The 25685-nt window shown below is 33.0% G+C and overlaps 1 protein-coding gene and 1 pseudogene across 1 annotated transcript; one reads left to right on the top strand and one right to left on the bottom strand.

Annotated features, from left to right (window-relative positions):
- Nucleotides 1–863: 863 nt before the first annotated feature.
- LOC149249897 (serine/threonine-protein kinase UCN-like) lies at nucleotides 864–5031 on the bottom strand. Its single transcript, XM_089456352.1, has 2 exons — nucleotides 4494–5031; nucleotides 864–1856 (listed from the first exon to the last, which is right to left on the bottom strand). Exons 1-2 carry the CDS (start codon nucleotides 4937–4939, stop codon nucleotides 1160–1162), a joined length of 1143 nt encoding a protein of 380 aa, XP_089312478.1. The 5' UTR covers nucleotides 4940–5031; the 3' UTR covers nucleotides 864–1159.
- Nucleotides 5032–22873: 17842 nt separating this feature from the next.
- LOC149249896 (glucan endo-1,3-beta-glucosidase 3-like) lies at nucleotides 22874–25365 on the top strand (annotated as a pseudogene).
- Nucleotides 25366–25685: the final 320 nt, after the last annotated feature.

Here is a 25685-nt window from a genome sequence, read left to right as displayed (position 1 = left end):
GGAGACTAAATATCTAGTTAGGTGAAAATTTACAATTTTCAAAGATATATGATATAACGAAATCAATAATCTAACCTGAAAGCGGATTCGGAGAGAATTTTGTCGGGCTCTGAATGTCTGAAAAGGTTGATATCTCCTCCGGAGCAATACCTCATATGTGGTTTTCCAACTCAAAGTCCGTGAGAAGATATGTATTGATTAATCAATGGAAAAACAGTGCAGTCTAGGGACTCTCACCTGAGCTTGCCAGATTCATTCATCAAATTTGTCTCCCTATTTTGCTCATATATACCCATATTCATAATCAACAAATTTATTTTTTTATTTTTTTTTGAAATATTTTATTATAAATTAAAAACTTAAAAGAAAAAATTATTATAAAGAAACACTTTATCCACCCAAAAAAAATTATATTTACATGTTATAAAATAAAAAATTATCTCATAAAACAAATTAATAAACAAAAGTTTGCAACATAAGACTCAGAATTATTGAGTCCAAAGGTTCATTGAGCCGAGAGGTTCATTCTATAGCTCAGTATGATGAGTGTGAAGTGACCAGTATGATGTGTAAGGCTGTCCATCATTAAAGTTGAAATTTTACTCATATCCACCCAAATAAAAAATTTAAAACTCTTAAAAAAAAATAACTATATAAAATATTTAAATAATGTCTATTCATAAAATAAAATTACAAGGTAAGAAATTGGATCTTTCTAGGTTTATGTTAAATCAGTATTTCAAATAAATCTATACTGATAACTAATACTAATTTGATAACTAAAACTTTATAGATTAGGGTAAAAAAAAATCATAAAACTTTCTCAGAATTTAACTTATTTGAAAATTGTAGCTTCACACATCAAGATTGAAAATATAACTTCTTAACTCTTCATTGCCAAAAATGATAAAAATAAGTTCTCACACTCTTGATCGTCCACATGAAATTGTACCCATTTTCATCGTTATACATTGATGCATACATGCACAAAAACATGGAACTGTAAACTCTACGAAACTTTCATGATGGGTTATAGTGAGTTCCATTCTATGACTGATTCTATAGAATAAAATAAAATACTAATCGACATAGAGGCTTAGAAAAGTCCTCGGGATTCACTGATTATTAGAGGCTTACACTTTACACTTCACACTCGCAGTTAGAAGTGAGCTTGGAATGTTTGGGCACAATGATATATTTCGTGGTCGGAAAGGGTGGTATCGGTATCAGTGTCAGGCAAAAAGGGAGGTCTTGAAACAAATTGCAGGTCCTCCCATCTCAATCCCTGGAAGAAAACATGGTTCTTCACATCGGTGGCTCCCATAGAGGATCCCAGCCTCCTGGAGGGGTCCTTCACCAACAGTTTCTTGATGAGGTCTTTGAGTGGAGACCATGAGCCTGTAATATGAGGTTCTTTGCACATAATGTTGGAGAATGTCTCCTTTCTGCTGAAGCCACGGAAGGCAGTCCTCCCATATTTCATCTCATACATTAATATTCCTAGCGACCACCAGTCCACTGGAAAGGAATGACCTGTGCACCACAGAACCTCGGGTGCAATGTACTCTTCTGTGCCGACGAATGAATGGGACTCCATGGTTCCTTCAACTTCCCCGTCATTACTAGTGGATCTGGGCGACCTTTCGTCATCTGAAAATGAGTTGGAGCTGTATTCAGACTCATGTTCTGATACGGATTGATTAACGTGGGAGAATAGACGAAGGGAGAGATCGAAATCAGTAAGCATAATGTGACCGTTGTCTTGGACCAATATGTTCTCTGGCTTCAGATCTCTATACACTATCCCTTGCTCATGCAAATACTCCAGCGCTAGCACCACTTCGGCCGCATAAAACCTGCATTATATCACATATATTTGAGACTAGCTTATCTAGATATAATAGAATTCATTTATGTCTGAACATCTATTGAAATTATCAAAACATAGCCATATATATATATGTATGTATATTTGCTCCTTCTCTGTGTAAGTAATAATATTTTGGGCATTGCTCACGAGAGCGTGTTAATTGCCTAGTTTTTATGAAGTTCAAAATTCAAATCTTATTGGGTGAAACTAATACTCAGGGCCAAAGCATTTGACAATACTAATATGTTTATGCATATTATAAATGTAAAATGTAGAATAATTAGCAGCAATGACTGTATCCATTCTTTGGCAGCCAAATGCATAACATGAATCCGTTTACTGTAATGAATGCTTTCAGGATCTGTAATTTCAGTAGGATTTCCATCTCTCGTCTCTTGCGGGACGGTAGACTTCCATGCCTTTCTGTTGTGTTGACACTCACAGCAACATTCTTTCAACTGATGGTGTTATGTTGACTTTCGAGGTGACGTTCTTTCATAGTAACAAAAAAAGATGGGAGCTTTTAGCTGCTGCTATCAAAAAATGATGGGAGTTTTTAGGATAGGGGCGGTAGGATGCCTTCATTTTTTATTGTTACCAGTCCTATTTTCAATTATTTTATTTTTTTTAAATTTGAAGTCTAAATTTTTTGGGATGGTATTTCTTTTTAGCCATTATCCCTTTTACAAGAATTTTTTGAATGCTTTTAAATTTTAAATAAAAGAAAATTGGTCTTTTTTAATTAAATTCAAATTTCTATTTAATTTTAAAATAATAAATATCTTTAAAAAAACATTTTAAATACTAGTTGGTTCGAAAGGCGTCGACAAAAATTTTCTACATGTGATTTACGCTGAAACTCTTCTTATAAATCTTAAATACTATTTATTCTAAAAAGAAAAACCTAAATAGAAATAATTAACCTGAGAAAATTTTCATTATATAATTAATAACAAAAATGTATGAAACATATCCACTAGGGAAGGAATTCCAAATTTTTTTAAAACTCGTAACCATGGAATATCTCTTAAAGTTCATGTCAGTAATGCTTATATATATGAAAATAATAAATCTATAGAGAACTCATTTTTATCCTTGTTTTTCATACTTATGAGTAGTGAAAAAACTCACGACGAAAATTGTATTGATACGACAAATGATAAAAATAGTTATTATTAAATAATATCCAGCAAATCATGAAACTAGGTATTATTAACTAATATCCTAGTGTGCATTATGTTTAAATAAAAACACACATTTATAATGTTTTTAAGAATTAATTTAATAATTAATTCTCTGAAAATAATTATAAAAATTATTGTTTTTGTATTAGGTAAATGAAAATCCAAGTCGAAGAACCCGTAGGTCTAGTTTTCAAGTTAGACCCTACAAGGAACAACACCGTGACCTAGGGCCAAGAACTCGAAAATAAAAAAGACATTAAAAAATCACGAGAGTAGAAAAGAGTGAAAGTGGAGTAAATTTTATCACATAAAAAAGGCCAAGTGTGCTGAGGAGAAAACCGCCTCTATCATTATTCATGGGGAGATTCCATCACTGTATGTAAACATTAAAGGCAGTGAGAAGAAATTGACACTTCCCCTCGCATTAGTGCGGGAGGAGTGGAAGAATGACTCCCTCCACATGTCTCTCCTTTTACCACCCCATCCCTAGAGATTATAAATTCTAGTTATTTGAACATTAATCATAAAATTGAAATTAAACTGGGAAGGAATCAGATATGAACATCAATAATTAACTTTATAACTAACTCTCTATTAAACCAAATCAATAATAATTAATGTATTAAAACTAAATAAAAATTGGTCAAGATTATCATCTCGTAAAGATACTTATAACTTCGTTCAAACTAGTCAAAGCCCAAACGAGTTTTGGCAAAGAACATTTTGGACACCTTTCCCAAAATACTAATGCAGAAAAAACTTGGTCAATGCTTAAGATCAGTTATTCATAATGAATTAGGGAATTTAATAACTTTTACCCAAAGAACCATGGGTATAGTAGGTCCGTACAATACAGTCATCTACCAAAAAGCAATTCCAAGCTTTCCTCTGAACTGTGGTTAAGGGAGAGAGGAGAAACAGAAAAATTAACACATAAATTATAAAAATAGTTATTCATTATTATTAATTATATAAATTTAATTATTGCAATTTAATTATCACACAAATTTATTATTACCATTTATATTGATCACATAACCTAAAGTTTGATTATTACAGTTTTTATTAATCACACATATTTGATTATTACAATTTATATTGATCACATTTACCATTTATATTGATCACATAACCTAAAGTTTAATTATTACAGTTTTTATTGATCACACATATTTGATTATTACAATTTATATTGATCACATAAACGGTAGTTTATAATCAAAAAGAAAATCTACAAACTACGGTCTATAATAAAAAAGAAATCTACAAACTACGGTTTATAATCAAAAGGAAATCTTCAAAATACATTATTAAGTAATTTACATTGATCTTACAAAATAAATTAGGTTAAATGCGTGTGAACGTTGTACCTCCTTCTAGTTAGGAGAAAATTTACAATTTCCAAAGGCTATCTGATATAACCAAACAAATAATCTCACCTGAGGGCAGATTCGGAGAGAATTTTGTTGGGCTGTGAATGCCTGAAAAGGTTGATATCTCCTCCTGAGCAATACTTCATTCCAAGAAATATGTGGTTTTCCGACTCAAAGTCCGTGAGAAGAGAGGGGAGGAAAGGATGATCTAGCATGGACAGGATCTCCTTCTCCTCAGCAGCCATCTTAAATGCCTCTTTCTTTCTGAGTTCCTCTTTGTTCTTCACCTTCACTGCAAGCACTCCGTTGGTGCTGCACTCAACGGCAAGGAACACTGAACTCATGTGGCCTTGTCCAAGCTTCTTCACAATACTGAAGCGCTCCAAAGGATTCAGCCTCATTCTCCTTGTATCTTGGTGTTTACGGGTTAAAATATCCCCCGCCTTGCAAGAATCGGTAGCCATTGCAACAGAATGATTCCGTGCTTTGGAGAATCGCATGGCTGTAGACATTTTTTCTTAGTTTCTGGCCTCTTTCGACGATGGCAATTAATATATAAAGCAGAAGAGATAGAAAGGACGACAAAATTGAGAAGATATATAATTGTTGATAAAATGGAAGATAAAATGAGTAGTGCTTTTTGTAAGGTCGCTCATGGATGACAATTTTTGGCCAATAAAGCTTCATTTCTCTAAATGAAATAGGATAATGTTACATTTTTCCAGAAATGGGATAATTTGAAAAAATATAAAAAAAATTAAAGAAGTTAGAAAATACAAAGTTATAATAAACAAGGGCTACATAGTAGCTAGTAACTACGGCTTTATTTAAATATGGTGTAATTAAAGTAAAAAAATATAAAGACAAAAAATTCATCACAAAAATAAAACAACTAATTTATTAGTGCTTTCTTGAATGTAATCACAAAAATTTAAGAAATATGATTTACTAATATTCTTTAACACACACATATACATATATGTTTTTATAATTAAATTTATTAAAATATGTTCTTAATATAATAATAAGTCACGTTAAATTGAAAAAGCTATAATTTATGAAAATGGAAATAATAGAAAAAAATAATAAAAATTAAATTAAATTAAAAACAAAAAATTAATAACTAATAGAAATAAAAGTTACTAAACAACCCATAAGACTTCAACTAATTATTTTGCAAATAAATAAATTTAAATAATAATTATAATTATATATATATATGTTTGTTTTATTTTTTATTAATATATATAATTTTTACAATTAAATTGATTAAAATATGTTTTTAATATAATAATAAATCATCTTAAATTGAAAATATGGAGAAAAAACCATAACTTATGTAAATAAAAATAATAGAAAAAAAAAATAAAAAATAAAAACAAGAAAGTTAAATAAAATTGAAATAAAATTAAAAACAAAAAATTAGTAAGTAATAGAAATAGAATTACTAAACAGTCCATAATAAGATTTCAACCAATCACTTTACATATGAATGAATTTAAATAATAATAAAATTTAAATTCTCAATATTAAACTATGAATAATTCACACAAATTTTTAGTCAAAACTATACTAATATACAATCAAAAACTAACTACTTACTACCCCATCTACAACAAATATAATAAATAAATTATTTATTTACAAAAAAAAATACACTACACTATACACGTTTTACCATCAAAATATTTGATAATAAATTTAGAAACAACATCTACCTTATAAAATAATTTGAATATCCTAACGCCATACCATGTAATAGATCCCCAAAAAAAAAACAAAACAAACTTTTTGGCTAAAAGAATTCACGGATGATGATAATGAAATGGTGAGCGTTTCGTACCAAAAAGAAGTGAATGCACGGATGATGATAAAGAAAAAGACAGGGTGTAGATAGCTGTCATCTGTCCACCGTCCTCCTAAATTTTCCTTGGTATGAATTTAATGTTTTTGATTTATTTGGCACTGTTTTAATGAATTGCGTTGAAATTTCAAACATTGCAACCGAGAGGTATTGACTTTTAAAAATATAATTACATTTATTTAATAAGTCGTGTTATTTGAAACACAATTATAAATATCCATGGTTAATAAATAAAATACATTTTGTGATAAGATTTTGGTGTATTGTGTAAAAGAATAGATTCCCTTTGAATATAAATACACTGCGATTCCCTTTGAATATAAATCTACTTACATATCTCTCTTCAATGGCCAAACAACTAGGCGTTTCTCGCTCCAAAAAAGATACAACAGTGACACTCAAGTTGATTTTTAAAACATTTTGAGGAAGATTTCAAGGTGTCATCTAAAACATTAGCCAAACTCAAATTAAAATATAGTTTTGAAAAATAACTTAAAAAGAATCTTAAGTATCATTAAAATTTGTATTAATGAGTAAGAGGGTGAAATCTTTTAGTTTTTTTATAACTCATTTGTATGGAATTTAACTAATGAATTTTTTATAACTGTAATTGTTTTTCGTCATTGTTTATCAATGGATTATAGTATTGGTTTTGCAGCCAAAGTGTGTTGACTTTGTATTATTTGGTTGTGTTTTTGCAATTTAAACCAAAGTTTATGGAAAATACTTAATATTTTTATTTTTGCATAAATTAAAAAATAATTTTCTAATTTTCAACATATTTTATTTTTAATTTCCGATTGGCTAAAGGAGCTCTAATGGGACATAATTCCCCTAGTCGAGTGAGTTTTATTTTCGAAATTTGTTAGTACTTAACAATTCATTTTAAAATTAAAATTAAACTAATTTTGTGAGTGGTCATTCCATTGGTGAGTGCTTTGGTAGTGACACTATAATGTTAGTGCTTTGGTCAATGATGTCAGAATTCATGCATTTGCAGGTTCTTTTCATAGGTCAGGGGGGTGGGGTTAACAAATATTCAATTAATATTATTATGTTTCCTTATACAGAGTTTTTACTATGCGAAGGACGTAGTATGCACAGGAGAATGGCGGTCATTTGCATACGCGGGGGTGCTCTCACACTGACACTGTTTTGTTACTACTGTGCTTAATGATGCTAGAATTGATGTGGTTGTCGGTCTCTTGCATAAGCAAGGCGGCGGGGAAGAGGGCATTGAACAAATTTTGAATTAATATTATTATGTTTACTTCTATGGAGTTTTGATTGTGTGGAGGATGGATTATGTGCACAAGAACGATGTGTCAGGAAACGAGGACCTTTGCACAAGCAGGGTTGTTGTGACTAGCATTGTGGCTAAAAGAAATGTTTTACTGTGCGGAGGATGGAGTGATTTGATATCTTTGATGTCCATTCATGACTTAGATGCCTTATCGCTTTTGATGCATTATATGTAGGCTTGTTGGTTATGAAAAAAATTGTTAATGTTCATCTTGCAATGATTGGCCAAAGCTACATGGCAATATTCAAAGTAATATTGAATTTTGTTATCGAATACTAAGTGCATTAGTGATTTTGAACTCAACTCGTATTATACAATACTAAGTAAACAATGCTTTTTAATTCGTGTGAGGAAGAAGTGATGTATGGTAAAATGAAAACTATATTTTCAATTTGTGTGAGGAAGAAGTGTTGTGCAGTAAAACGAATATGCTAACCATACTACAAGTTAATTTATTGGGTAGCAATTTGTGTCATGAAAATTTTGGTGCATGTGTGCAAAACTAAACAATGTATGGAATGCCCCCATATTTCCTTTTGTGAAGCTTTTACTATGTAGAGGAAGAAGTATATAATGGAGAACGAGGGTGCAAAGGTGACTTTATTTTGTAGAGACAAAATTAATTTTAAACTATTGTCTATTTAAAACTTTTACAGATTTAGCTCTGCAGAACATAATTGCATAAAGTTGTGAATATGTGTGGAATGAAGGATGTGTGGGAGAATTGGGTATGTGTGGGAGAACAGGGTTCAGAATATAAAGCTGAGATGTGTTGTAATAGCCCTAGTGAAAACTCCATGTAATAAAAGTTCAAAACAATAACCATGGTTAACGCGACATTTATTCCAAGTTGAATGTCGGGCAAGACATCTTAAGGGGTGTTCATTTGGTTGTTTATTGCTAATGAAATAGGCAAAGGAAATGGCTAAAGCTTTGGAAAGACAAAATGGCATTTTGGCACATTTATTTATGAAAATAACGGAAGTTATGAGAAAAATAAGCTGAAAGGTCACAGGTTGCATGTGAGGAGGAAAATGATGGAAAATGAAGAAGATATAGGCATCATCCATAAAAGGCTTCTGAGGATCAGTTGGTAACCATTTGTCAGTCTAGCTTTGGAGCTCTCTCATTACTCTCTCTCTCTCTCTCTCTCTCACTCTTGGATACTTATAGTTTCTTGGAGCACTTTGGCATTGGCGAAATAAAGGCAAAGGAGGAAAGAGGAAGCAAAGATCAAGTAGGGAAAGGCAGGATCAAGCAGCTACAATAGGCTTCATTGCAGGTCTCGACTTGCATGGATATTTTCCTTGCTAGATTTGGCATGCATGGGATTGCAAGTGTTTCTCTTCTACCATGGCATGGGTTTTTCTAGGTGTGACAGTATTTTCAGCCTAGTCTTGCCATTTACTAATAGCTTTGATGAGCTGGGTTCTCTCATTTGGTTTATGTGGGATGGTTGGATTGGATTCGAAGTTGAGTGGGGTGGATCTCCGAATTGACAAACACATGGTCTGAGTGGTTGTTGAACCAGACCGAGGATCACGAAGCCACTGGCCTAGTAACCCCTGAACCAGACTGTGGGTTGTAGTAAAGTCAGATTATGTGCCACGGTGGGCCTAGGAATCCTTATAGGTGAATGTCGAGATATACGGTAAAGCCAAAAGGTGGATTTTCTCTCCGTTGGGGCTACTGATCCCGGGATGGGATGCACGATTAAACCTGGAGAGTATGTCTTGGTGTAGGGCCTAGTGATCCGTGGATCACACTGTGGATGCATGGTAAAGCCTAAGAGACTAGGAGAAACTCAAATTCCTCACGGCGTAGGTAGAGAAATTCGGTGGCATCCATGCTGATTGGTGTTTTTGGTGTGTTCTATGAGTCCCACATTCATGCGTGGAATATGACAAGGGGGTGTTTGGATGAAGAGAGACTTGGCTAGCCAATCTATGGTTGGGTGGAACGTGGTAGTCCCATCTCTGGTTGGTTCATTGCATTCATTAATGAGAAATTGATTCCCTTGATTTTCATGTGTAAATATATTGATGTATATGTGGATTTTGATGGCTGATATGTTTATGGTATTTCTGTTCCTATTATGCTGGTTATATGTATATTTTATGGCAACATATATGTATGGATCTCGTCATGTTTTTAGTTGTACATTAATGGATAATGTGTCTATGACCTAATATATGATAATGCAACAAATGACATGAGGGAACAATGGTTCTTAGCGATTCTCAGATAAGTATGAGATCCCTACACTTAATTCTATTGTTTACACATGTAGGTTACATGTTGATGATATATTTGACGAAATGGCTATCATGGCTAGTAGGGGTATGGTTATAGTCTTGTTCAACTTATTGCTTTTGCATCATTGTTTCTTTATACTTTTACCGATTTCAAGCCATCACTCCATTCTAGGCAATGACCAGTGCTCTGGGCCTAAAAAAGTGGCTTAAATATCAGGGTCGCTCACACAGAACCGACAAATTTGGTATCTGGTCACTGGTAGGCTAGCCTATGAGAGTGACTTTGGGTATCTGGTCACTCCCTTCCCCATAACATGAGAGTGATTGTGGCCTAAGAGATCTAGAACAATGGTGGGACCCAAGGACAGGCTGTTTGAGTGGCTGACTCATCTCTTGAGGGTTCGAATGATGATGTTAGATGATTGTGTGCAATGTTCTGTCAATTCCACTTCCTTAAGGTCACATAGGAGGTCAAATCTGATCATAGTAGCCTCTTGTCTCATGTTTAACCCGGTTGGTGTGATTACTTGGGTGGATGTGGGAGGAGGGTGTTACAGAGTGGTATTAGATCATGGTTCAACTCTCGGACTGGATGGGCAGTGTGTGTTGGTCATGCATGCATGTCAGTTGCATGTGTGTCTTTTACACTTGCATTTCATGTGTTTATTGCATTTACTTGTTGATTGATTATGGATGTAGTATGGTTGATATGGAGAATTTGATATTGATATTTCAGAATGTATTGGTCATGAGTATGTGATTAGTTGAATATGGATTATATGTCACTACATGTTGATTTTATGTCACCTACTTACATCCTTGTATGTTAGGTTACATTCATGAATATGTTGATTAAATGTATTAGTCTTGTAGGTTGATTATAAGAATTGATCACTTATGTTGGAATACATGCATTTATGTGTATGTGTAGTTGATTAGGCATTTCTTATGCATGTTGTTGGTTTCATGTGGCAATGTGTACAATGGAGTAATGGTTGTTGTCACGCATGAGGTCATAGCATGCACTATTGATACGGCCTTGCATTGATGACTGGACCCTAGCTAGAGTGATGTTTATGTGTTGATACATTTGTTTGTGTATGTCTACATGCCGTTATGATTATGTTATACATGTGTCACGCTGATTTGGTGATCTTGCAGACAAAGTATCCTCCCTGAGCTATACTCAGGTACGTTGGTTTATTGTGGTTCGGTTTATCTGACATATTATGCATTGCATGAAGACATCTCAAATGGCTAGCAAGATGGTTGACTACAAAGACTCTCCTTGTGAATCCGAAGAGTAGTACAGTGTTGTTAATCCTTCCGATTTCGTAGTTACACTGAGAAGCTTGAAGCAAGAGATATGGAGTTGTATGGTAGATAATGACTGGATCATACAGGCACAAGAGAAGAAGGCAGAGGTTAATGCTATACTTCTTTAGAGTTTGTTAGAATTGTAGCGATAAGGGCCACTTCGGATCAACCATGGACATGAGCATGAAGCTAATGGGGCATATGGCAGTAGGTCTCCTGGTAGACACAAGTTGGATATATCTGGCATAGTGAGAGATGACAGGTTGTTGGACATTCCGGATAAGAGGGGCGATGAGTACAAATACTATTCTAGTTCTAGTTCTGATAGACATCATGATCGTCATTGCTATCATCCTTATAGGAGGAATGATATGGGATACTTGTCAGATTAATTTAGGAAAGAAAAACCACCTACTTTTGATGGAGATGTGAAGAAGTTAGAAGAGGCAAAGGCTTGGATACTTGGGATGAACAAATCCTTTGTGTTGCATGAGTACACAGATAACATGAAGACCGCAATAACAATCTTCAACTTGAAGGTAAAGAAGACATCTGGTGGGAAGATGTTAAGCGGGTCAGAGACATCAAGACAGATGACTTTAGTTGACGGGAATTCAAGAGGCTTTTCAAGAAGAAATACTTGTCGGAAAGTTACTACGATAGTAAGGCTAAAGAATTCTATGAGCTAAAGATGGGATCAATCACAGATGAAGAGTACATGACCAAGTTTATGGAGCTATTGAAGTATGTACCATATCTTACTTATGAGAACGCTAAAGTTCAAAGATTTGTCAGTGGTTTTCCATTAGCATTTAAAGATCGGATTGAGTATGATGAACCTTGATCACTTGATGAATTCATTGCGAAATTGAAGCGTTGCTATGAACAATCAAAGCATAAGAATGAATCTCATCATGGATGGAAGGGAAAAGATAAAGGTAGAGGTAAATGACAGCCTAGAGAACAAGGCCTCAAAATGTAGATGGGAAAGAAAATATGGCACTGCAAAAGAGATTTAATGCAACTAGACATGGACATGGGTCACAAGAGCAGCATCAACAACATAGAGGTGAAGGCACTGGTTGGTTGGAGTGTTAGAGATGTGGTGTTGAACACCTTAGGAGAGATTGTCCAAAAATTTGAAATCATGGCTAATTTTCCATTTTTTCCACACAAAACCCTCACTCTTTATACTATATTTTTTTAATAATAAATTATCATATATTTTTTTAAATTAAAAAAAAAATTAGAAAATATAAAAATAAATCGCCAATAAAAATAAAAACATCATTAAATTAAAGAAGTTAGAAAATACAAAATTATAGGAATTGTTTATTTGCAAAAAGATACACTATACACGTTTTACAATCAAAATATTCGATAATAAATTTAAAAACAACTTCTACCTTATAAAATAATTTGAATATCCTTACGCCATACCATGTAATAGACCCGAAAAAAATTCTTTTTGACAAAAAGAATTCACGGATGATAATAATGAATAGGTCAGCATTTCGTACCGAAAAGAAGAGAATGCACGGATGATGATAAAGAAAAAGACCGTGTGTAGATATCTGTCATCTGTCCACCGTCCTTCTAAATTTTCCTTGGTATGAATTTAATGTTTTTGATTTATTTGGCACCTGTTTGAATGAATTGCGTTGAAATTTCAAAGATTGCAACCGTAGGGAACTGACTTTTAAAAATATAATCACCTTTATTTCATAAATCGTGTTACGTGACACACAATTATAAATATCGCTAGTTAATAAATAAAATACATTTTGTGATAAGATTTTGATGTATTCTCCCTTTGAATACAAATACACTTACATGTACCTCCTCATTCCCTTTGAATATAAATATACTTCACATGTACCTCTTCAATGGCCAAAGAACTAGGAGTTTGTCGCTCCAAAAATGATACAACGGTAAGACTCAAGTCTATTTTAAAACATTTTGAGGAAGACATCCACATTACTAATCAACTTCAACATTCAAATAATGTAGGTTTTTTTTAAGATGGGGTCATTTTCATAGTTTTTTGGCTTCTTGTCAAAATTTAATAAAGATTTCAAGGTGCCATTTAAATTATTACCCAAACTCAAATTAAAATACAATTTTGAAAAGTAACTTAAAATTAATCCTAAGTATCATTAAAATTTGCATTAATAAATATGTGGGTGAAATTTTTAGTTTCTTGATAATTCATTGGTATGGAATTGAATTAATGAATTATTTATAAGTGTATCAATGTTTTTTAGTGTGTTTTTAGCTATGGATTATAGCATTTTCTTCATGGTCAAAGTGCGTTGACTTTCCATTATTTAGTTGTGTTTTTGTAATTTAAACCGAACTTTTTGGAAAATAGTTAATATTTCTATTTTTGCCTAAATTAAAAATTAATTTTCTAATTTACAACAAATCTTATTTCTAATTTCTAATTTGTTGAAGGAGTTTTGATGGGACATAATTCTCCTAGTGTAGGGCATTTTATTTTCGGTATTTTTCAGTACTTGACAATTCATTTTAAAATTAAAATAAAACTAATTTTGTGAGTGGTCATTTCGTTGGTGAGTGCTCTAACACTCACATTGTTATGTTAGTGCCTCGCTCAATGATGCCAAATTTGATGCAATTGCAGGTTCTTTGCATAGGCCGCAGGGCGGGGGAGCGGGGGGGAGGCAGGAGGGGGTTTAACAAATCTTTAATTAATATTATTATGTTTCCTTATGCAAAGCATTTTCTATGTGGAGGACGTGGTATGTACAAGAGAATAGTGGTCCTTTGCATATGCGGGGGCGCTCTGACATTGAAAATGTTTTGTTACTACTATGCTTAATGATGCCAGAATTGATGTGGTTGCAAGTATTTTGCATAGGTTATTTGGGGGAGGTGGGGGAGGATAGAAAGCGCTAAACAAATTCTGAATTAATATTATCATGTTTACTTCTATGGACATTTTGTTGTGCAGAAGATCAAGTATGTGCACAAGAACGATGTGCCGTGAAACAAAGTCCTTTGCATAAGTGAGGTTGTTGTGACACTGACACTGTGGCTGAAAGAGAACAATTTACTCTATGAAGGATGGAGTGATTTCAGATCTTAGATGTCAATTCATAACTTAGATGCCTTATCGCTTTTGATGCATTATGTGTAGGCTTGTTGGTTATGAAACCAATTTGTTAATGTTCATTTTTCAATGATTGGCCAAAGCTACATCGCAATATTCAAACTAATATTGAACTTTGTTACCGAATACTAAGTGCATTAGTGATTTTGAATTGAACTCGTGTTATGCAGTATTAAGTAAATTTTGTTTTCAATCTATGTGAGGAAGAAGTGATGTGCAGTAAAAAAAAACTATATTTCAATCCATGTGAGGAAGAAGAGTTGTGCCGTAAAACAAATATACGAACCATACTACGAGTGAGTCAATTGAGTAGCAATTTGTGTTATGAAAAGTTTGGTCTATGTCTGCAAAACTAAACAATGTATGGAATGCCCCCATGTTTCATTGTGCAAATATTTTACTATGTGGAGGACGAAGTATGTAATGGAGAATGAGGGGGTAGAGATTAATTTATTCTATAGAGAAAAAAATAATTTTAAACTCTTTTCTATTTAAAACTTTTACAAATCTAGCTCTGTTGAACAATAGTTGCATGAAGTTGTGAATATGTGCAGAATGAAGGATGTGTGGGAGAATGATGTGTGGGAGAAAAATGGTCATAATATGGAGCTAAGATGTGTGGAGGACTGGGTATTTGTGGGAGAACGAGGGTGCATACATGAGCTTATTCCACATAAACAAAATTAATTTTAAATTGTTTTCCATTTAAAACTTTTACATATTTATCTGTATGGAAGAGTAACCGCATAGAGTTGTGAATATGTGTGGAATGAAAGATGTGCAGAAGGATATTTTAATTGTAAAGTGTTTTAACTCTTTTGGAGATAATACACATGCAATTTGACCAGTCTCATTTATTATTATGGTCATCTTTGTATAATTAGTCATGCTTCATTTTTTTTTTTTTTTTAGTAGATTGTGCAGAGTGTGGAGATCTACAATCAAAGCTTGAAAGCTTCATTTATTTTATTATTAATAGATTGTGCAAAGTGTGGAGGTCTACGCAATGAAAGATTGAAATATTCCTTCGTATAATGGATTTCCTTTGTAGTCCCGCACATATGTGTTTGTGTTGTTCTGAAAATATATGTTAGTATTAATATGTTAATGCTTTGAAAATCATGTTTGTAGATTTGAGATTTTAATGTTTGTGTGGTTTTCTTGTTCCATCTATGCATCGATACATTGATTGAAGACATGCACATGTGCATAATTGGTGAATTGAATGCTGAGAGGAATGGTATTTACTCATAGTTGTGTCTTCTATTAACTAGAGGACAAATGTTGGGATGATAAAAAATATGGATTGCAACTTTATCTCTGTAACATATTTCTGACGCAAAATAGTAGCAGGTGGTGATTTCTAGTGAAACAAGTCTACAAGCATTTTAAATAGCTAGTATAATGAGGAAAAAATGTTATTTCCAGTTATACAAATAACTTATTTCATCCCAATTACATTTGTTGAATACAGGAATTTGTAACCTTTGCTCTTCGCAGTATATTTCATTCGCAGTGTTGTGGCCTTGCACATAAATTTCCTATCGAAAAATTTCATTTGCACACACGTTCTTTCCTCTTATATTTTTGAATTAAATACTAATCGCAAGAGTAGACATTGGGATGATAAAAACATATGGATGCTATCTTTATCTCCAATACAAATATTTTGTGACATATGTGAGGCACAAAACTGTAATAGGTGGTGATTTATAGGGAAATAAGTCAACAAGCATTTGAAATCTTTAGTGGAGAAAAGAAAGAATACATTTTATCATATCGATGGGAGACTTTTCTAGTTGACTACATATTTCGAATAGTGGATCGTAACATTTGATCATTGCAAAATGAATTTAAAAGCTTGGAGTATTATGTGAGCTTTTGTTTCCTTACATAAATTATTATCTTCGAAGACGAGGTTGCATAAAATCACATCCTTGCCTTCATTAGTGTCTTAATGACATCTCTATTAATTTGTGTTTAGTAGCAGTAATGCAAAAATACAGACGCTCTATAATACTACCAACTTTAAATTGATTCACCTTTGACGATTTTCTATTCGCATTTAATATTGACTTTTTCTTAGTTGATTATCATGATCATAGGAAGTTTGAATTTATTTTATATCGTAAATTCATGTTTCTTATTACACATATAACTATGATATTAAAGCAGTGGCAAAGTGTGGAGTAAATGCACATGACGGTGATTAACTTTGGTATCTTCAATTCGTAATTATTGAGTGTGTCATGTATAACAATTTTGACATGAGTAATAGTAACAGTTGCGGGAGAATGGATGTGTGGAGCAATGAACATAAAAATTTTCATTGCAATGTTTCGTATGTGCATTTGCATTCAATACTATTTAATTTCATAGAAAGAGGATGTTATTAGAGGTTAACATTTGAATACGAGAAACATTAGGTTTTTTAACAAATCTATAAACATAATACCGATGAGAAATTTTATTTGTGCAGAGCTTATAATGAAACTACTTATGTGGAGTTTAGATACATTGTAAACGATGGCTAATTAATTAGTGTAATCTATGCGGATGTACAAAGTGTTTGTTTTTGTTCCTTGACTTATGTATTTTTCTCGAAGTCGTTCTTTTTTTCTTTTCTTTTTTGAATGAATTCTAATGTTATATGACTTTTTCCCTCACTATAGTAGCGATTTCAAATTCTTGTTGATTCGTTTCCCTAAAAATCATTACCTGTTACTATTTTGCATCTGATACCCTTGAAATATTTCCATCAAAGATAAAGTTTTCATTTAGATTTGTTTAACGTTCCAATTTATATTCTCTTATTAACATAAAACATTATTATATGTAAATATCAATGTTCTTGGCATTCAATTTACATAGTACATACGTGCACACATCTTTATTCAATGTACCGTGCACCAATGTATCAACATTTCCCATATTTTTTGTGCACATACATTCTCCCGCAGAACACTACTTGTTGACATGCAGTAAAAAGACACTTAATTTAATATTACATAATAATAATAATAAGTATTCAATTGACAAAATATTCATTATTTCTAGTTTACAAAACACTTTTTCTAGTTGTGCATGTTACTGTATGAAATAATGTTTTTGTTTGTAGTAATTAAATTAATTTCACGTTTATGAAATAAAGTAACTTGTGTGGCCTGTCCTATGCACATCTTTCATTCTGTATAGATTCACATCTCTATTCACTTAGTCTTTCACACAACTAAATATTTACAGGCTTGACATAGGCATTTGATTCATAGTAGTATGCAACTACTTTTACTCTCAGCTAAATCTGTAAAAGTTTCAAATGGGAGAGTTTAAAATTAAATTTCTTTGTGCATAATAAGGTCCCCACTACATTGAAACTGCATGCCAAGTTGTGCAGGAGATAAGTATGCAAAATGAATGTGCGAGGGAATATATGCAACTTTGTCTAGCTAGATCGAATGTGTCTTGATAGTTAGCTTAGTTCCATAATGTTCAAAATAGTGTGTATGATTCATTTGTAAATCAAATTTGGTTTCATTTTGCATAGTAGTGGGGACCAATTATCAAGTTGATTCATCATAGAAGGAAGCTCAATACGTGTTCGCATAATATTTATTTGTGTCTGTCCTTGAATATTTCACTATTTATAACTATTATTCATCTTTTTAAGCTAGCTTCCATAATCGCAACCAAAGTATAATGAGACTTCAAATGTGTCTAGAAAAATAATGGAATTTCTAGCATCTTCCTGATAAAATTTGGCAGAATATTTTTGTAACTCCAGGTTACAATTGTCAACTTTTAAGATCTTGGGTGTCATTGGGGTTATTGATGGTGTGGAATACAATTCCATTATCAAAAACACTATTTAAACACTTGTAATTCTAGTTTAAAAAAAAAATGTTGGATTTCGACGATTTTTTGTTGTGCAGGAAAATTTGCAGCATCGTTAGACAACACCTGTTTTTCTTATCATACATTTACGATCCTTATGACACATATATCAATGATATTGAATTAGGAGAAAACTATAGAGTAAATGGACATGATGGTTTTGGAATTTCAATTTTTTTTCCCGTTACATTCCATAAACGTTGGCTTTGGTATGTGTAATTGTTATTTATTCAAAGTGTCATGTGTAACATTTTTCACACAAGTAATAGTAACAGTTGGTGATTATGAAGAGAATGGAAAATTTTAAAGTTAAACGAGATTTGAAAATGTTATTCATTGATAGAGTATTTTATACTACAAAGCGAAAATGAATAGCAGACAAATGAAAGAGGCTATTTGTAATGATACAATTAACTCACTTGCTTATATTGATAATAGATCTGACAAGTTGACAATGTATGAGAAATATGGTTATCTATCAACAGAAGAAAAAATAAGCAACAAAATTTGGAGTATCGGATTAGCGAAACATGGGTGTGTTCTAGAGGTCTTTGATTTCATAGAAATTGTTTATCTCCATCCAAATAATTTCAATTCAAGATACTTCATCTAGAAGAGACAAAGCTTTCTCTGAATCCTAAGGCATTTAGATGGTTACTCAAGTTACCAGAACCAAACAGGAGTTTAGAATTGTTCGATGCAAATAGCATCCTGAAGCCAAAAGCAAGTGGGATTGACTTTGTGCGAGAATTCATTTCTCGAACTTCTGAGGTTCCTTCCGATCTATCTTTGGTAGATATTTCTTTGTTTAAGAAACTGTCTAGGTATTTTTGTTGGCTATTTTCAAACATAATAGCCCAAGAAAGTACAATAAATATTCTAAAATGCATTTTCTATGTGCTTTATGAGACATACAAAAATATTTGTACTTTCGATTGGGTTGATGTCATTTCCAATGAATTAGTTGTTTATTTAGATAGATTATCCAAGAAAAATAGATTCTTTATGATGGTGTATTTGATAACAACCCTTGTGTCAAGGCATGTGTTTGACGATTTACCACATAATCGTAAATTTAATTTTGGCATGGAACCAATGTAGCTATGGCATCCTATATTGTGGAAGCATGGAGCTTCTTTAATTTTTTGTTTAATTTAAGATGTGTTTGTAAAACAAGTATATTGCATGGTAACTAGACAAGAGCCTCCTTGAATATCTGAAAATGATGTGGCTTTCCTATCTGGAAAAGGGGAACATGAGTAAAGAGAAAGAAATATGGTTACTCGAACTTATGGTTTTGAATATAGGCCATTTCTATTACTTAAGTTCTAGATATGCATTTTGTTGCTGAATTTTGCGGGTAATATCATCGCTGGCTACATAAATTTGGATAGAAAAAGAAACAAAATATTTATTTTCGGTATATTGTTGGAAACATTTTTGTGAAGAATACAACTCATGCTAACATTCTTGCAAATTCTTTAGATTCTTTTAACTTAGGTGCATGTGGTTCTCTCCACATTTCCAACACGAGAATGGTCATCTCTTAGACTTCACAACCTCTCCCCTCACTTGTTGAGTGGTCTATTCTCTATTAGCAGTAGTGGAAATCCAATAAAATCCACTAGGGCTAGTTTCTACACTCTTAGTACTATTAAACTTCTTGGTTTTATGGGTTCAAATTGGGCTACATTAGTTTATGACTCTAAGTTCACGTTTGGGTTTGTTTTTTTCTTGGTTCTACTTCTATTACTTAGTCTACTCCTATTGCTTGGGCTTGCAAGAAATGATCAACAAGTACATTATCTTTTGCAGATGAGTGTTGAGCTACAATTCCTACTGGTGAAGATGTTCTTTGGCTTCAACTACTGATATTTTTACTATTTGTTATTATGTTAATCATAATGCCATATATATATGTTGGGCTGTGAATGCCTGAAAATGTTGATATCTCCTCCTGAGCAATACTTCATTGCAAGAAAGATGTGGTTTTCAGACTCAAAGTCCATGAGAAGTGAGGGGAGGAAAGGATGATCTAGCATGGACATGATCTCCTTCTCCTCAGCAGCCATCTTAAATGCCTCTTTCTTTCTGAGTTCCTCTTTGTTCTTCACCTTCACTGCAAACACTCCGTTGGTGCTGCACTCAACGGCAAGGAACACTGAACTCATGTGGGCTTGTCCAAGTTTCTTCACAATACTGAAGCGCTCCAAAGGATTCAGCCTCATTCTCCTCCTTGTATCTTGTTGTTTACGGGTTAAAATATCCCCCGCCCCGCAAGAATCAGTAGTCATTGCAACAGAATGATCCCGTGCTTTGGATAAACACATGGCTGTAAACATTTTTTCTTAGTTTCTGGCCTCTCTCGACGATGGCAATTAAAATATAAAGCGGAAGAGATAGAATGGACAAAAAAATTGAGAAGATATATAATTGTTGATAAAATGGAAGATAAAATGAGTAGTGCTTTTAGTAAGGTTGCTCATGGATGACAATTTTTGGCCAATAAAGCTTCATTTCTCTAAATGAAATAGGATAATGTTATATTTTTACACAAATCCGATAATTTGAAAAAATATAAATTAAATCAAAAGAGTTAAGGCAATATTTTATTTTCAATTTTTTTTTTTAGGAATTGTGTAATGAGGCGAGGAATTTTTCTCTATGGAATTTTTTTATCAACTTTTTTTTATAAATTATGGGAGTGTGAAATATATATATATATATATATATATATATATATATATATATATATATATATATGGGGGTTAAAATGGATTAAGCACCATTAAGAATTTTTACACACTCAAAATTATAAAATTTGACAGTTTTAATAGGACTTCCAAAAGTTATCCAATGATTTCATCAAAATCCTGCCAAATTTTCAAATTTTTAAACTCTTTAAACTACTTTATTTATGTATCATATATTTTTTAAACTAAGAAAAATTATAAGATAATATGAAAATAAATAGCCAATAAAAATAAAAATATCAATAAATTAAAGAAGTTAGAAAATAGAAAATTATAATAAACAAGGGTACATAGTAGCTAGTAACTGCCCCTTAATTTAAATATAGTGTAATTAAACTAAAAAAATATAAAAACAAAAATTTCATCACAAAACTTGCCTTGACGATGAACCACATTCGTTGGTTACAAACGGCGTCGACAAATGATTTATCTTGTGATTTATGACGAAAAATTTCTCTTAAAAATAAAACAACTAATTTATTAGTGGTCTCTTGAATGTAATCACAAAAAATTAAGAAATATGATTTACTAATATTCTTTAACATATATACACTTAGATATATATATATATATATATATATATATATATATTTATATATATATATATATATTATCATATATAAGTTTTTAAATATATAATATAATAAGCGAGCGTAAATTGAAAAATCTATAATTTATAAAAATAGAAAAAATAAAAAATAAAAATATTAAATTAAAATTAAATTAAATTAAAAACAAAAATTAGTAACTAATAGAAATAAAAGTTACTAAACAACCCATAAGACTTCAACTAATTATTTTGCAAATAAATTAATTTAAATAATAATTATAATTATATATATGTTTGTTTTATTTTTTATTAATATATATAACTTTTACAATTAAATTGATCAAAATATGTTTTTAATATAATAATAAATCATCTTAAATTGAAAATATGGAAAAAAAAAACTATAACTTATGTAAATAAAAATAATAGGAAAAAAAAATCAAAATAAAAAAGTTTAATAAAAATAAAATAAAATTAAAAACAAAAAATTATTAAGTAATAGAAATAGAAGTACTAAACAGCCCATAATAAGACTTCAACCAATCACCTTGCATATGAATGAATTTAAATAATAATAAAAATTAAATTCCCAATGTTAAACTATGAATAAGCGACACAATTTTTTGGTCAAAAATATACTAATATACAGTGAAAAACAAAATTAAATACTTAATACCACATCTACAACAAATATAATAAATAAATTATTTATTAAAAAAAAAAAAAAAAAAAAAAAAAAAAAAAAAACATACATTATACACGTTTTACCATCAAAATATTCGATAATAAATTTAGAAACGACATCTACCTTATAAAATAATTTGAATATCCTCACACCATGCCATGTAATAGAGGCAAGAGCTATTTCCACCTCTATAGCTCCATTAATACATCGCCTATGTACCGCAGGGCACGGACACTCTGACATCTATTTAATTTTCAGGCAACACTTTCTGGTTAATAGTGATGGACATATGCATGATGTGATCACCCATCTCATTGTTTGTATCGATGCCCATTGAAACGAGCGGCATGTGTATCATGGCATGTCGTGTATCATATGCTATCCATTCCCCATACCATCTGATATTAATAGCCATGGAATGGTATCATACGAAATAAAATACACGAGCTCGATCGCTGATACATACAAATGGTGTATCAGGGGGAATACGTATCAATATTGTAACCATTAATGTCGTGTTATATGAATTTGAAAACACGCTCAATATTCAAGTTTGACCTTGTAAAGGCGCTCAATATTCAAGTTTCATCTCTAAACCAGTGGTTTCACCAAATTTTGAATTGTATAATGGCGCTCCAGATTGGAATTTTGAATTTCAGAACCCGCGCTGCCATATTTTATTGAACTTGAAAGAAGCTTTGGTTGGTTATAGTTTCTTTGCTCAGCATGAGCTTCCGGACGAGTTCGGTGTTGATCGCGATTGCAGTGGTTCTGGCTATCGTTGCCTCTGCTGGTGAGAAAACTCATTTTAGTGTTTGTTTTGTAAGGGCTTTAGCTTTAATTTCTTCAATTATCATTGTCTCTGTAGCCGGGGACCAGACAAGAAAAGGCATTTTATAGTTTGGTTCGTCCAGGGTTAAGCTTTAATTTTTTCAATTATCGTTGCCTCTGCAGCTGAGAACCAGACAAGAAAATGCATTTTATCGTTTGGTTCATCAACTGTTTAAGCTTTAATTTGTTCGATTATTGTTGCCTCTGTAGCTGAGAACTAGACATGAAAATGCATTTATCGTTTGGTTTGTTAGGGGTTTTAGCTTTAATTTCTTTGACTATAGTGCCTCTGCAGCTGAGAACTAGACAAAGAAAATGCATTTTATAGTTTGGTTCGTCGGTGGTTTTAACTTTAATTTCTCTGATTATCGTTGCTACTGCAGCTAATAAAATGCGTTTTCTTGTCTTGTTCGTCCCAGGTTTTTGCTATAATTTCTTCGACTATCGTTGCCTCTGCAGCGGTTTTAGCTTTAATTTCTCTGATTATAGTTGCTTCTGCAGCTGAGAAAATCCATTTTCTTGTCTGGTTCGTTAAAATTTCTTTTTGAGCTTTGATTTCTGTGATTGACCGAGTAAATTTCATTTTTTGTTTTGTTTTGGTTTGCAGGGGCTGGCACTGTGGGTATCAACTATGGTCACAAAGCAGACAATCTTCCCCGGCTTCCAAGATAGTGCCACTGATCAAGAGCCAAGGCATCAAACAAGTTGAAGCTCTACGACGCAGACCCTGCAGCTCTACATGCATTCAGTGGTACCGACATTAAAATCACCATTGCCCTTCCCAATGAGCAACTCTCCAACGTTGCTCGTCGTCTTTCGCGAGCCTATGCCTGGGTCCAACAGAATGTGGTTGCCTACGTTCCGGGCACCCAGATCATGGCCATAGCTGTCGGCAATGAAGTCTTGGCCAATTCTAATGATTTCACCTCCTACATTGTCCCTGTCATGAAGAATATTCACATGGCTCTCGTCAAATACAACCTCGACGGAATTATCAAAGTGTCAAGCCCTGTTGCCACCAGTGTGCTCCAGAACTCTTTCCTACCATCAACTGGAATTTTCAAGAGTGACCTTTTGGAGACCACGATAAAGCCAATGCTCGATTTTCTAAGCCAAACGGGGTCCTCTCTCATGGTCAATGTCTACCCTTTCTTTGCCTACTAGGGCGATGCCAACGATATTTCTCTGGACTACGCACTCTTTCGCCCCAGTGCCAGAGTCCAGGACAGCAACACCAGGCTCCTGTACACGAACCTCTTTGATGCACGTAGTGTTCTCTACAATGTCAGCCCTTGGGTATAAGAACCTCGACATTGTCGTGTCTGAGACTCGGTGGCCATCTAAGGGCGACGAGGGTGAAACTGGTGCTAACCTTGACAACACTGCGGCCTACAATGGGAACCTCGTCAAGAATGTCCTCTCCAACTCTGGAACTCCGCTCAGGCCCTAGGCCTCTCTAGACACCTTCATTTGTGCTCTCTTTAATGAAAACCAGAAGCCTGGTCCCACATCGGAGCACAACTACGGCATGTTCTACCCAACCAAGGAGCACGTCTATAATATTGCTCTGACACCTGCAGCCATGAACAACCAGGCGCCCACCTCTGGAAGCAATTCCTCTTCCACCCCGACCACCTCTGTGCAACATCATCGCAGCAGCAGGACAACCCCAGAAGGAGCATCCGAGACGTTGTGTGTTGCAAATTCCAAGATTGATACTAGTAAGCTCCAGGCGGCATTAGACTATGCAAGTGGAGAAGGGGTTGCGGATTGCAAGCAGATTCAACCTGGGACATCTTACTACAACCCTAACACATTGGAAGCCCATGCTTCATATGCTTTTAACAGTTATTATCAAAAGAACAGCCGCAAGACTGGAACGTGCGACTTCCAGGGCGCTGCCTATGTCGTTACCCAGTGTCCAAGTAAGTTCATATATTATCCCAGGATTAGCTTACTTTTTGTCTACATATGCGCTACCATTATTGAAGGTCTTTTGATGATTAATTTTATGATGTGTTTTTTATCTTGTTGTTGCAGAGTATGGCGATTGCAAATTCTCGACAGGTTACTACTTTAGTTCATAGAAGATCAGTATTACCTAGTAGTATTATAGTTTAGAATCATCTCTTGTGAACTTTCTAGTGTGCCTGCAGGGCTCGATTTCATTCCGTTTTGTATGTATATGAAGGGGCGTATCATTCTTATTATGAAATCAATATTCTTGATTATAAAAAATCGTGCTGTCAAAATGGTTTAAATTTGATTTTCGTTTAACACCTTGGTTGAAATAGTGTTCCCCAATCGACATCCGGGCATAGATAAATCTCCAACACTGGATATTCTTGCTTCTTAAACATAAACTTCAGGTTTTAACTCAATTTATTAACTTTCCTAAGATCTAAAGGGGTCGTTTAACGTTTTGACCCTTAAGTAATGAAATGGTTTTCTAAAGAATCCATGATTCGTCATTTGGTATTTTTCTTAAATATATTGCAAGCATATTTTGGGATTTACAAGTTTGGGTTGGAATTACAAATTTCAGTTTGGAAAACTCTCTAAAGTAAGGATTTAAAATTTTTTGTTGGAATTACAAATTTGAGTGGAATTACAAATTTGAGTTGCGAATATTTCATAATCAACAAATTTTTGTTGGAATTATAAATTTGAGAGGAA

Source organism: Pinus tabuliformis, chromosome 7 (assembly GCF_031772625.1).
Source record: "Pinus tabuliformis cultivar Carrire ecotype Pingquan chromosome 7, CPIR1, whole genome shotgun sequence".
Classification (NCBI taxonomy): domain Eukaryota; kingdom Viridiplantae; phylum Streptophyta; class Pinopsida; order Pinales; family Pinaceae; genus Pinus; species Pinus tabuliformis.
This window is presented reverse-complemented; position numbering and strand designations above follow the sequence as displayed.

Coding starts and splice junctions, on each gene's coding strand:
- LOC149249897 (XM_089456352.1), bottom strand. CDS start 4,939: ATGTCTACAGCCATGCGATTCTCCAAAGCACGGAATCATTCTGTTGCA. Junction 1,857..4,493: donor CTCTCCGAATCTGCCCTCAG/GTGAGATTATTT, acceptor GATATAATGCAG/GTTTTATGCGGCCGAAGTGG.